Source organism: Vanellus vanellus (assembly GCF_965231255.1).
Source record: "Vanellus vanellus genome assembly, chromosome: 24".
Classification (NCBI taxonomy): Eukaryota; Metazoa; Chordata; class Aves; order Charadriiformes; family Charadriidae; genus Vanellus; species Vanellus vanellus.
Window position 1 is genome coordinate 7493216 of NC_138929.1, and position 14484 is coordinate 7507699.

General features: G+C 41.5%; 1 protein-coding gene and 1 pseudogene across 2 annotated transcripts; one reads left to right on the forward strand and one right to left on the reverse strand.

Annotated features, from left to right (window-relative positions):
* Positions 1 to 5502: 5502 nt before the first annotated feature.
* LOC309681228 (olfactory receptor 6M1-like) lies at positions 5503 to 6555 on the reverse strand (the record flags this gene model as incomplete). Its single annotated transcript, XM_082495061.1, has 1 exon — positions 5503 to 6555. The coding sequence occupies one exon, from the start codon at positions 6553 to 6555 to the stop codon at positions 5503 to 5505; it is 1053 nt and encodes a 350-aa protein (XP_082351187.1).
* Positions 6556 to 12993: 6438 nt separating this feature from the next.
* On the forward strand, positions 12994 to 13992 carry LOC309681230 (olfactory receptor 6C74-like; annotated as a pseudogene). The gene has a single exon. The product of its transcript is annotated as an olfactory receptor 6C74-like (transcript).
* Positions 13993 to 14484: the final 492 nt, after the last annotated feature.

Here is a 14484-nt window from a genome sequence, read left to right on the forward strand (position 1 = left end):
ACAGGCCTATGTCCTTCTTATGTTGGGGCCCCCAGAGCTGGATGCAGTACTCCAGGTGGGGTCTCACGAGAGCAGAGTAGAGGGGCAGAATCCCCTCCCTCGACCTGCCGGCCACACTTCTTTTGATGCACCCAGGATGCGGTTGGTCTTCTGGTCTGCAAGCGCACATTGCTGGACTCATGTTAAACTTCTCAATCAGTACCCCTAGGTCCTTCTCCTCAGGGCTGCTCTTGATCCATTCTCTGCCCAGACTATATTTGTGCTTGGGAATGCCCCGGCCCATATGCAGGACCTTGCACTTGGCCTTGTTGAATTTCATGAGGTTTGCACAGGCCCACTTCTCAAGCCTGTCCAGGTCCCTCTGGATGGTATCCCTTCCCTCCAGGATGTTGACTGCACCACACAGCTTGGTGTTGTCGGCAAACTTGCTGAGGGTGCACTCAGTCCCACCATCCTTGTCACCAACAGAGATGTTAAACAGCACTGGTCTCAGTACTGACCCCTGAGGAACGCCACTAGCACTGCTCACCTCTTGGACATGGAGCTGTTGACTGAAACTCTTTGAGTGTGACTGTCCAGACAATTCCTTATCCACCGAGTGGTCCATCCATCAAATCCATATCTTTCCAATTTAGAGACAAGGAGGTTGTGTGGGACAGTGTCAGATGCCTTCCACAAGTCCAGGTAGATGACACCAGTTGCTCTTCCCTTATCCACCAATGCTGTAACACCGTTGTAGAAGGCCACCAAATTTGCCAAGCACAATTTGCCCTTAATGAAGCCATGTTGGCTGTCACCAATCACCTCCTTTGGGGAAAATTTATTTAATTTATTGCCAATTAAAATAGTTTTAGTTTGTGAGAAACAAAGTCAGATACTAAACCAATACATTTACTTCACCCTTTCCCGTGCTCAATTTTATTCATTCATTCCAGGTTTCTCTACCACTGCCCCAAGCAGCACAGGGTGGGTGGGGTGGGTTATGATCAATACATAGCGTTTTCCCTCTGCTGCTCCTTTCCTCTTGCACTTTTCCTCAGCTCCAACATGGGTTCTCTGCAGGCTGCAGCAGGTATCTGCTCCACCATGGAGTGTTTCCTCCTTCACTGATCTTGCTGTTCTCTCTGTGGTTTCTCACCCTTTTTGTTCCCTCCTCTTCTCTAGCTGCCAGTTTCCGCCCTTTCTTAAAGATGTTTTCCCAGAGGTGCCACCAGCTTCACTCATGGGCTCAGCTTTGGCCTGTGGCAGGTCTATTTTGGAGCCGGCTGGAAGTGGCTGTGTCAGGCACAGAGCAGCCCCCTGTCTCTTCTCATAAAGACCACACCTGCAGGCCCCTTGTTACCAAAATCTTGCCATGTACACCTGTGGTGGGTTAACCTTGTCTGTCTGCCAGACACCCACCAAGCAGCTCTCTCACTGCCCCTCGTCTGCAGGAAAGGGGGAGATAATAATAAGAAAAAGCTTGTGGACTAAGATAAAGACAGGGAGATCACCTACCGGTTACCATCACAGGTAATGGCTGAACCAAGAAGTTCTCATTGAGCTCAAGAGGAAAAAGAAATTGTACAATCTCTGGAAGCAACATCAGGCCTTGCAGGAAGATTACAGATCTGATTAGTATATGCAGGGAGAAGACACAAAAGGCCAAAGGTCAATTAGATTTGAAACCGGCCAGTGTTGTATCTGACAACAAAAAGGGCTTTCTAAAGTACATCAACAGCAAAAGGAGGTTTAAAGAAAACATTGGACTGATACTTGTTGAAGACGGTATCCACTGGCTAATAGGGATGAAGATAAAGCAGAGGTATAGAATCAGGATCAATTATGATGGAAAAGATCTTTAAGACGATCAAGTCCAACTGTTAACCTAACACTGCCAAGTCCACCACTAAACAATGTCCCTAAGCGCCACATCTATACATCCTTTAAATGCCTGCAGGGATGGTGACTCCACCAGTTCCCTGGGCTGCATGTTCAAATGTTTGACAGCCCTTTCTGTGAAGAAATTTTTCCTAATACCCAATCTAAACCTCCCCTGGTGCAGCTTGAGGCCATTTCCTCTTGTTCTATCACTTGTTACTTGGGAAAGCAGACTGACACCCACCTCTCTGCAACCTCCTTTCAGGGAGCTGTAGAGAGCAACAAGGTCTCCCCTCAGCCTCCTTTTCTCCAGGCTGAACAACCCCAGTTCCCTCAGCCGCTCCTCATAAGACATGTGCTCCAGACCCTTCATCAGGTTCATTGCTCTTCTCTGGACACACTCCAGCACCTCAATGTCTTTCTTGTAGTGAGGGGCCCAAAACTGAATACAGTATTTGAGGTGGGGCCTCACCAGTGTTGAACAAGCTGACAATCACTTCCCTACTCCTGCTGGCCACACTATTCCTGATACAGGCCAGGATGCTGTTGGCCTTCTTGTCTACCCGGCCACACTGCTGGCTCATGTTCAGCTGGCTGTCGACCACCACCCCTGGGTCATTTTCTGCCGGACAGCTTTCCAGACACTCTTCCTCAAGCCTGTAGTGCTGCATGGGGTAGTTGTGACCCAAGTGCAGGACCCGGCACTTGGCCCTTTTGAATCTGTATTTGTCTGTTTGTCTGTTCACGGGATCACGGAATTTTCAGAGTTGGAGGGGACCTCCATCTAGTCCAAATGATGTGTGGTTTGTATGTTTTTTTAATGTTTTTGTGATTTTCTACCTACCATTTTTAAGTACAGTTGGGCTAGAAGGCAAATTTATGTTTGCCCCAACAAGAGACCAATCACTTTGAACTGGTAACGTACAACTTTCTGCTTTAAAGCCTATTTATCCTAATCAATGAACTGGGTCATGCTTAGTCACTCTGGCATCTCTTATTTTTCTTTGAATAGAACTTCTTATTGCAGATGACAAGTGTCAGCACGTGTGTCTACTTTTCAGTTACAATAACAACTTTATTTGTATTTGGATCACCACCACTTTTGGACTTTGTGTATTTGGATCACCACTAAATTTATTTTCAACAAACTTTATTATTACAATCCTGTCATAACAAGAGGTGATAAACAGGAGCCGGACTGCTAGTAAATGCTTTCTTTAAAAACTACAGTTTGAAGATCATGCTACAGAAGACCAAAGAACATAATTCAAAGCGACAACTAAAGTAAAACACATGGCTTGGGTCAGTGCTTGTGAGGTCACTGGGGCCTGAGCAGCTGATGGGGCAGGAGGAAGCACATGGCTGGTGTCTGTGCTTGTGATGTCACTGGTGGCACAGACTGCAGAAGTGGTGGGGGTATCTCCTGCTGGTGTTCTCACTTGCTTCTGGCATCTCTCCAGTCCTTTAAGGGAGTTGGTGTTGGAGCACTTGATGAGGAAACAGCCTGTCTTCTTATCAGAGCAATTCATGAAAAGAAGGGGGAGACATGGGAGAAAGGGGGATGAAGAGGCTTTAACATGGTAATTTAAGGCTGAACATATAAAAAAAGATTTCATCTCTGAACTTTTCACTTTCCTATATAAGGTTCAATTTTGGGTCAAACGCTTCTTTAAGCAGCCGTTTTCCCTCTATTCCATTGAGCAAAATCTGGGTACTCTGAGCCTGTTCTTAATGCTGTAGATGAAATGGTTAAAGAGGAGACAAAAACCAGTGTTGTAAACAGAGGCTGCTTTGCCGAGGTGATCTTCTGCTGTGGGTGGGTTTAGGTCACAAGAAGAGATGGCTGTCACAGGAGATGGGGATCACAGCGAGCTGAGAGGTGCAGGTACAGAAGGCACTTTGCCTTTCCTGAAGCTGAATATGTTACACTAATGATGATGTTTATATAAGACACAAAAGGGATGGTGAGTGTATCCAGGAGAAAAAAACCCACAGCTGTCAAGAAACTCAGGTAGTTCAGGAGCTCTGTGTCCCTGCAGGAAAATCTGAGTAATAGTTAGTTATCACCATTGGTTAAGAATGGCTATGGCTAGAAGAAGTTAATCTTCTATGGCGAGAAGAAGTTAATGGCATCTGGGCTGCAGAAGAACATCTGGAAAAGTACAGACCCTGGGCCAAAAATAAGGAGGAAGTGCCCTGGCCATGACAAGACAAGCAGAGGATGATATCATGCTTTCCACTCACCTTCCTGAATATGACACATTTTAGCTCTTGGTGAGCAATTCAATCAGTTATTTGTCTTGATTTCTTTCCAGTCCTCTCCTTATTGTAGCAATATTTGAGGTGCCCTCCTTAGTGGTCATTAGGCAAAAGTAAAATATTAACCCCTTTATTTCTTATTTTGTATATTAATTGTCATAACATTTATATTGGAGAAGGAACATGATTAGTTTAGACGTAGTCAGTAAAGCTGACATTTTATTTTTATATATATATATATGTTTTTTTTAATTTGACCTACACGATGCAGAGTTTTAACTGAAACCAAATCTCTTAATTCTGCAAATTATGATGACACACATATATTGAGTGAAAAGAGCCATTCCTTGTGCCTTTATGACTTGGCTTATTTCTATCTTCTTTGAATACTTCTTTACATATAGTTGTGGGGTTTTTTTTTTGTTGTTTGTTTTGTTTTGTTTTGTTTTCTTGTCCTTCATCTCTCCTGCTTCTCTCTGTTTCTTGTAAGGACTCATCTACTCTCCTGGAGTTTTAAACAGATGTGGCCAACCTTTCTATAACCCAGAATAATTAACTGTCACATGCCTTGAGAACAGTTTACAGATATTGCGAAATGCCTGATTGCTAAACTGCTGATCTGCGTAGCCAGCTAGACCCTGGTGAAGATATCTCTTCATCCCAGCAATGGTGTATAGTATATGAGAATCAACTTTGTTGCCTGCTCTTTTTGGCTGTTGAAAAGCGGAGTGAGGGATATTGCTACTAAAAGTCTCAGTGTGGAGACAATGCAGTGTTGGGTCACCTCCTGCACATTTCTGTCTCTCCCTCTCTTCTCAGATTACATTTGAATAATATTTTCAGTTCTGTGGTACTTTCATACCACTTTGAATATCATCTAGCACTCCATGTGCAAATACTCAGTATTTTGTGTCCTTTGTCTTTTAAAAGAACATACTGTTGTTTATCTGTGGACATTGAAAGCAGCTGGGATAATGAGCTGCTCTCTGAAAGAAGAATTACTGAAGACTGGATTGGGAATTTTGTATGTTAATAACCCTAAACTTTACCACTTGATTTTTTCTAGGTAAGTGAAGTCTTCTAGGACATTTACATGAATATATTGTTTAACAACAGAATCATTTATACTACTATATTTGTACTACAGATCTAATTTTTTACTGTGTCTTTGGCATATACAAAGTATCCTGTGTGGAACATGCACAATATCCAAGGTTAGACATTTTTTTATTCACTGGAAAGAATTTCTCATAAGAATGGAACATGGAGAGAGAAACCATGTACACAGTAATACAGCTTCTTGCACACTTCCTTAAAGAGCCTGTCTCAGATGAGCTGCAGTTTATGTAAAAAGTCAGGAATGTGGAGATCTTGAGAATGGCCTTATTGTCCACTCAATTTACAGTTCACTCTGAAAGCCTTTGTACCACTTAGGATGTGGTAGGCAGTGTCCCTCAGAGCATCCCTGACCTGCTGGTTCCTCAAAGTATAGATGAAAGGATTAAGCAAGTGAGTGAAAACAGCCGTCTGCAGGGTGACTGCTTTCTTGAGGCCAAAGGAAAACTCTTTGTTTGGCACTATGTACATGAAGATGGCACTGCCATAGAATATGGAAGCCACGGCGATGTGGGAGGCACAAGTGGAGAAGGCCTTTTTCCAGCCTGAAGATGAGGGGATACGGAGAATAGTGATGATGATGTAAAGATATGAGAGAATGGTAAATAGCAGAGAGCATAGGAGCACCACAGTGGACAATGCAAACTTCAGCAGCTCCAGGAGATGGGTATCTGCACAAGAGAGATTGATCAATGGCTCAATGTCACAAAAAAAGTGATCAATAACATTTGGCCCACAGAATGGAAGCCAGGAGATAATGATCATGGGAGAGAGGACAGAGAAGAAGCCCCCAGCCCAAGAACCCAACCCTAGTTGGAAGGACATCTGGGTGCTCATGATAGTGGTGTATCTTAGTGGGATGCAGATGGCCACATAGCGATCAAGTGACATGACAGCCAAGAGAATGACTTCGGTAGTGCCAAAAAAGAAGTAGAAATAACATTGAGAGATGCATCCAGCCACAGAGACAGTCTTTTCCAAAGAGATGAAATCTTTCATCATTTTTGGAACAATAGCTGTTGCCATCATGATGTCCAGAAAAGAGAGATTGCAAAGGAAGAAATACATGGGGCTGTGGAGTCGACGATCAGCCAGTGTGATTGAGATGATGGTCACATTCCCAGAGACTGTCAGTACATAGATTATGAGAAACACAATGAAGAAGAGGACATCCAGTTCCCAGACCACGGGAAAACCCAGAAGTATGAATTCAGTCACCACAGAGCTCTGGTTAAACATCAGCTTGGCAGGCACCTGTGACTTCAGCTTGGGAAGAGGGTCTTGATAATGAAACAGAAAAATGTATTTCAGTGCAAACATTTTCTTAGTCCTAGTAGGTATCATTATTTGAACTCTGGGAGGGGGGACTTCTAATGTCTCTAATGTCTCTTCCTTTCTAAATATATATTTTATTGACAAGATAATTTCTACTTTCTCATTAAAATGGGGTAGAAGCTCGTACCTGGAATCTAAAAACTGTCCTAGCATAGTTTGGATGGAACTTTTGGCGGTCTTGTCCTGCCCTTAGCTCCCATTAGGGCTAACTTCAAAATTAGGTCATATTACTTAGGGTCTTGTCTACTAAATTTGTGACCATGTCAAAGGATGGAGATCCCCCAACGTCTGTGGGTTCCTGGTCCATCTTAACAATGCTCAAAGGAATTTCTTTTTTTTTTTTTTTCCTATCTAGTTAGGATTTCCTATGCTGTAATTTTATCAGATTGCCTCTTCATCTTGCAAGGTGCACCTCTGAGAAGTGTGACTCCATCTTCTCTATAACCTCCCTTAAAGAGTTGAAAATTGATGCTATATACCTGGAACTGACCACACATGTACAAACACAGTTTTGCCTTCTCTTTTCTAGTCAAAACAGATTCAGTCTCATTGTTTCTCTCCTCATGTACTCAGTCTTCCATGGGTCTCTTCTGATGTTCCTTCAGTTTCCTCCACATTAATCTTGTACTGGGCAGCATGAGGGCAAATCAAACATTGTTTTCCTATTTCTGGCCCCACTACTGCCAATTAGAGGGGAACAACAATTTCCATTTACCCACTGCATGCCCTTTTGCTAATGCAGCCTGGTGGGTTGCCAGCCTTCATCAATGCAAGGGCAAAGTGCTGGCTCTTGATCAACTTACTGTCCACTAGGAGTCCCACGTCATTTTCTGGACAGCTATTCCTTAGTCAACCAGTCTGCTGTTACTCACCCATTTTTTCAGTACACAGACTACCTAAATTCACTTGGCATACACAAATCTCCCCCAAAATGCTTTACCATCTCTATTGCTGTGTATGCAGTGCCTGACAAATGCTGCTTGAATGGGCACTGGAGCAGGCAAGTAAAATACCAAGAAAGAACAGAGTTCAAGGAGTGCAAATAATATAGGTTTATGATCTTTCTGGTAAACTTAATGGTTATCATCTGAATTAAGAAATTATCATTGCGCTGCCCCTGTCTTTCCTACAACTGTTTAGGTAGACTGATACTAAGTGATACTAAGTGTACATGATGACAAAGAAACAACTGCCAGAATCAACTGTACATGAAAAATGTACAGTTTTGAGAACCAACTCCATGTGTTGATACAGGGAAACATCACACAAGAAGACATTCTTCACATGTAATGTAGTTTCCTCTGCCTCTCTTTGTGGTAAATGCAGACTACACATATTGTGAGCCTACAAATTAGTGTCCTAGAAGTGGTTTGCATAAGGTGTTTCTGTTAACCAGGCAGAGATGAATTACACCCTGGTCTCCATTGCCTATATCTGAATATTTTAGGGAGACTTGGGAGTGATAAATGTATGTTAAGTACCACCACGTAGTTAGATGATTCCCACCTATAAGCTTTTACCTTTGATAAGATAGATGAGATGAGAGAAGCCAGGAAAGAAAAAATTACCCAAAGGAAAAAAGTTCCATAATCAAATCTTGTACATACCTTTGGAGCAATTGCTTCTAGCCTGTTTTGCAGAGACAACAGATATCAGCTGGATGGATGCTTCATTTCATTTGGGATGGCGACTGCTATTATGGCTGTCCATCCAATCTAGTGATTTTAAAATAACAGCAGTGGAATGATGGATATGTTTACTGGTTTCCTTGTCCTCTAGAACAGAGGAATCAAAACAAAGGACTTACTGGATGGGTGAATGAATAGGTGGAATAAAAGTATAGTATGGAGGAAGTAAAGAGGTGGAGTCTCTCTTTAAGCATCATTAATGCATTTATTAAGAACAATAGGTAATGGCTTTACTTTTATTCCTTGGAACAAAAGGAGGAGGAGCTGGACAGAACAATTTAATGCTTTCAGCTAACAATACCCAGTAGACCCATCTATGAACATGCCAGAGAAAGTGTCCCAAATGACCACAGTGAAACCATAAGAACAGGATTTGTCTTGTGTTCCCCAGCTGAACATTAAAATTAAAGTAGTGGATTTAACAGGCCATATCACGGCATTGAGGATAACAAAATACAGCAGTAAGGAGGGGTCTAGAATGCTTTCAACATCTAAATTCAATGAAAATTTCTGTAGGATTTGTGTTAGCTGTGTTGTGCTTTCTTAGACCTTACCCTTTCAGTTTGCACATATACTGTGCATTGTAGATTTATGTGGTTTATACTCAACATAAGGGGCAGACATATCTTAGCATTGTGAACTTCAGTTTCAGACAGTGATTCTTTTGCATGCTGCGGTGCTGAGTACTACAGAGCCTAAATTTTTACAAGGTCCCCTTAAGATCAGTGATCCAATAATGTTTCTCTCTCTAAGATTGCCAGAAATCAATAGGAACCAGTGTAGGCCTTACACTTATATGCAGTAGAAGACATCTACAGATCATGTCCTCCTTTAACTGTAAGGGGTAACTACATGGCTGATGGCTGAAAATAGCTGTCATTTAGCACCTTGCCACGCAAGTCATGCATCATGCTTTTGGGACAATGAAGGGTGTGCCCACAAAGGATTGTACTCATATTACATACCATAGAATAACTAATTCAATCATTGTGGCATTCATGTGAGATGAGGGCTAACATGAACCTTGTTCTTCTGCATCTCAGGAAAATTTACAATAGGTTACACTGGTGTCACCACTCCTCCCATCTCTCTGAATGTTTACCAATTTACACAAAGTAGGACAATTCTTTCAGGAAAGTTTGAGAACAATGATAGGAGAGCCCAAACATTTATTCAAATGGAATGGCAGTCAGCTGTAAGACATTGTTATGAACTAGGCAGGAAAGGATTTTCACCTCTTTACAGGAGTTTAGTAAACATTGGGCATCTAGCTCTCAGAAGGTGGACCTGGTATCTCTGTTTTATTATTTTTGAGGTCTTGGTGTTATTCCAGATAAGGGGAATTCTTAAAACTTCAAATGTATTTATGGAACAGCAATATTTACTTTGCTTTGCTTCTTGTAAGACAGGAAAAAAATCTATCAGATTATTATTGTTACTATTTATCTATGACTAGTTAGAGATTTAGACAAATGAAAGTTTAAATCAGTTGGACACATACTCCAGTGTAACTGCAATTGGATGCAAAACTTGTCCGCTTGTAAATGTGGGAGTTTGCTTTGTTAAAAAATGATTCATGATAAACTGTCAATCTCTTAAATAATAGTATACTATACTAGTATACTACTAATCATCAATAGTAACTTTGGAGTTAGGATTCCATTGGGTTTGGCACTGCATAGATCTAGAACAAACCCATTTTTAATTGATTGCCACAAAACATTCACAGCCTAAACATATAGCAGCAGACAAACTTTTTCCTTGAATAGAGAGGCACAAACAGTTTGTGTTTGGTCTCAATATACCAACAGCTAGTGATCCAGACTAACAAAGGCATTTGAAATCAGACAGTTGCAGACTTATTATATGCTTCTGCAGATCTGGACTGCAGGGACCTAACTCCTTTATGAATTCTTTTAAGACAAAACTTTTGTTCCCAGCCTAAAAAGCTTTCCACAGAAGTTCTTATTTTGCCTTCATTCCACATGAAAAAAATAATTGGCTTTGATATTATAGACCTGGGCTCAAGATACTAACCAGATCATTGTGCAACTCATTTGAATTACCATCATGTGGCCACCCTTTCAACTGGAGCTTCTGGGGAACTAGTGCCTACTTTCTTTTAGAGGAGATCTCATGACAGAAATACCTATGGGCCTAATGCCACAACTCCCCTGTCATGTTGCACCAAGGGAAGTAGACGAGGCATGTGTGTACAGCAGCCACTCCAATGTTGCCGTTTGTTGGTATCCAAAGGAAGAAATGAACACAGAGACCTTGAGTTATGTGTATGTCAGCAGCACTGAAGCATGAACTTCAGGGTGTTGGTTGATGAGAAGCTCAACATGAGCCGGCAATGTGTGTTCACAGCCCAGAAAGCCAGCCGCATCCTGGGCTGCATCAAAAGAAGTGGGGCCAGCAGGTAGAGGGAGGGGATTCTGCCCTTCTACTCCACTCTCATGAGACCCCACCTGGGGTACTACATCCAGCTCTGGGGGCCCCAACATAAGAAGGACATGGACCTGTTGGAGTTGATCCAGAGGAGGGCAACAAAGATGATCAGAGGGCTGGAGCGCCTCTGCTGTGAGGACAGGTTGAGAGAGTTGGGGTTGTTCATCCTGGAGAAGGGAAGACTCCGAGGAGACCTTATTGCGGCCTTCCAGTACCAAAAGGGAGCTTACAGAAAAGAATGGGAGGGACCCTTTATCAGGGAGTGTAGCAATAGGACAAGGGAGAATGGTTTTAAACTGAAGAGGGGTGATTTAGATTAGATACTAGGAAGAAATTCTTGACTGTGAGGGTGGTGAGCCCCTGGCGCAGGTTGCCCAGAGAATCTGTGGCTGCCCCATCCCTGGGGGTGTTCAAGGCTCGGTTGGACGGGGCTTGGAGAAACCTGGGCTGGTGGGAGGTGTCCCTGCCCAGGGCAGGGGGCTTGGAACTAGATGATCATTAAGATCCCTTCCAACCCAAACTATGATTCTATGGTTCTGTGATTCTAATCAGCCTCCACTGAACTGTCTGTGTAATCCAGGAAAGTGATTTGGCTTGTTTGCAGATATCCATAAATCAGATGTAAGCTACTCCTACAATCAATATGTACAGTCAATCAGCACCTCCAGAGAATTGTGCAACTTCCTAATTCAGGTGTCTAAACTACCTGCACTGAGTAGCAACCTGGAAGTGCTACATTATTTGTGAACTGCTACATGGAAACAGGTTTCTGGTCTCCTGGAAATCTACCTATTAGATAGTAATAAGAGATGCTGCCACTAACATAATCTTTTCCTGTGATTTGCAGTGAAGAAACCAAAGTTTCTGAAGAATTGGGCATCTGATTTCACTGAACAGACTTAATGGTGAACACTAGGATTATTACCTTGTCTGGCATTGTCTGTTATGATGTTCTCTGGAACTGGTTTAACCAGGAGAAGAATACAGATGGTAAAGATTGTAAAGATATTTTACAGGGAATGGGACAGAGGAATAAATAGTTCTTGGATATTTGGAAGAGCTACGGTTGCCTGAAAAGATTTAACTTTTACAAAGTGGCTGAATTTGTCAAAAGATCAATCTGGGGAGCAAGACCCCCATTGTATATTCTTTGTTCAGTCAAGGTAATAAAGTGAGTCATCATTATCAGTAGAGTGTGTTGCAAGAAGGCTTATTTTTCTTTGTATTTTAAATTATTGATGAGGAGCTATATTACAACAGTGATGATATAAAACGTTACATGTAACATATTTATTTAGCTGCTATCAAGATGTTCAGATTGGTGTTTGTAAAACTAGTCAGAATTTAGCTAGCTAATGCCTGTGAGTACTAAGTACCAAGGTCCCACATGTATTGATTTCTGAAGAATGGGAACCAGTCTGCTAACTCAAATTTTTATACATTCACGTTCAACAGAGAATTAAACCATGCCTTTAGAGAAACCTACTGTTCATCTCCATGCTTGAATACATTGACAGTGGTCACAGTCTAGAAAGAACAGTAATTAGAGAATTTAATGTGTTAATCCAGTGGTGGTGTTTACATTTACAAGATGCTGTGCTGTCCCAGGGTAGATATCTTCCCTCCCCTTTATGCTTTGTCAGTTACTTAAAAGCCTTCATCATTTGGTGCCTGGAGAAGAGGGACAGAGCTCAGCCTTAGCTAGTGTATTAGAACAGCAGGAGCATGAAACATCTTAGACTTAAACCCTGACTAGGTAACTTACTATTCATGTGAAATTTTTTGAAAACAGACTCCTAGGAAAGTGGATTTATTTTCTTGCAACAACTCTAGTTTCAAATACATCACAGAGTTTAGAAGCCTCAACAAAAATAGGGTCTCTTCTTGTCCCTTAAACTTTGTCATGGTTTTCTTAGATTCGAAAGAAATTGGAAGAGAATGGTAGAAAATTACTTCAGTTACATGGGTTTCTTTTGTTTTTTAAATCTTATTTTAGTCCTCTCAGCTTTCTTTTCAAGATTGGATTTGGCTGTACTATGAACTACAGCAGCTGTATAATTTTCCATATTTCAAAATCAGGAATAAACAAAAAGCTAGTACTGATGGAAAAGAAAACAAAATTATTAAGTCGTTTATTAATAAGCTGCCTTCATGTCATTTCCTTTTCAATACTCTGCTGATTCATGTTTCATATACATTTAAATTTCAAATATAGCATTGAATCTTCCCTCTCTTCTCTCCCCCACAATTATTCACAGCACGAGACACATAAGTAAATGTTGCAATGGAAAACCAAACCATGGTCAAGAATTTCATCCTTGTGGGTTTCACAGCTGGAAGGAAGTTGCAGATCTTTATCTTTGTGGTTCTCCTCATCATCTACATCTCAATTATAACTGGAGATTTAGTGATTGTCACCATCAGCATAGTGGACCGTGGGCTCCGTGTGCCCATGTATTACTTTATTTGGAACTTCTCTCTCTTGGAAATTGGTTTCACTTCCTCTGTCATTCCTAAGGCCTTGTTCAGCCTAGCATCAGGAGAAAAGACAATTTCTGTGATTGGTTGTTTTGTTCAATTTTTTTTTATATTTCACCTTTGGCATGACAGGGTTTCTTCTCTTGGCAGCAATGTCAATTGACAGGTATGTAGCTGTCTGCTACCCTTTGTCTTACTTCACCATAATGAGCAATGGGCTTTGTAGCTTATTAGTGCTTGGTTCATGGGGGCTGAGTTTTGCACTTCCAATGGGCCCGTCAATTGTTGTCTTCCAGTTACCCTTTTGTAACCAAAACATTAACCTTTTCTTCTGTGACAGTGAACCTTTGGTAAAACTTTCCTGCATAGAAACACCTCTTCTAGATCTTGCTAACTTCTCAATAGCTGTTTTTTCTCTCCTGGGTGCTTTCCTTATCATAGTCTTGTCTTATGCCAGTATGATTTCCACTATATTGCACAATTTCATCTGCTTCAAGGAGGCAGAAAGCCTTTTCCACTTGTGCCTCTCACCTTATTGTTGTCTTCATCTCTTATGGGAGTTGTATTTTCATGTATGTTAAACCTATACAAATGGATGCGCTTGACATCAGCAAAGGGGTAGCTGTTCTCAACAAGGTGGTATCTCCTCTGCTTAACCCATTCATCTTCAGTCTGAGGAACAGGCAGGTTCAAGAAGCCTTGCAAAAATATTTCCCTGTGTGCAGTTCTTTCTTACAGAACAATTCTGAGTCTGATGACAAATGAAAAGCAAAGAAACTTTGCAGGGAACCACCTTAAAGGCTGAAGTCATATAAATATTTCAAGTATGCCTTTGTGCAGTGAATGTCAGTAACTTTGTAACTGTCTCTGATCTGTTGTCCCTCACTCGCTTTTTTGCCTACGTGACAAAAAACTTCAATATGGAGGAAGATGAATCTCTAGTACCCTTTAGCAATATAGCAGCTGGTTCTGAAAAGAGAACCAGGCATCTGATATACACCATACTAGAAATACAGGAGTGATTTAGGAGGGCAACAATAAGAGGAGGAAGACCATATTGGTGTGTGGAGATGAACTGCAGAAAATTGAACTTGCCACAGGAATATACACTGGGTAAGATTACAGAAGAAGGAGGTTTTTATTTCATCTCGAGAGTGGTCAATGATGTGGATTTGCAAATTTAGTTTATAAGCTCTAATTGTCTTCTTTCTGTGCTAATGGAATTTTTCTTTTAGTGTAAGAGAAACAGAACTATTTTTATTCTGTCAGGGACCCTGATGGGTGGTGGGACTTTTTA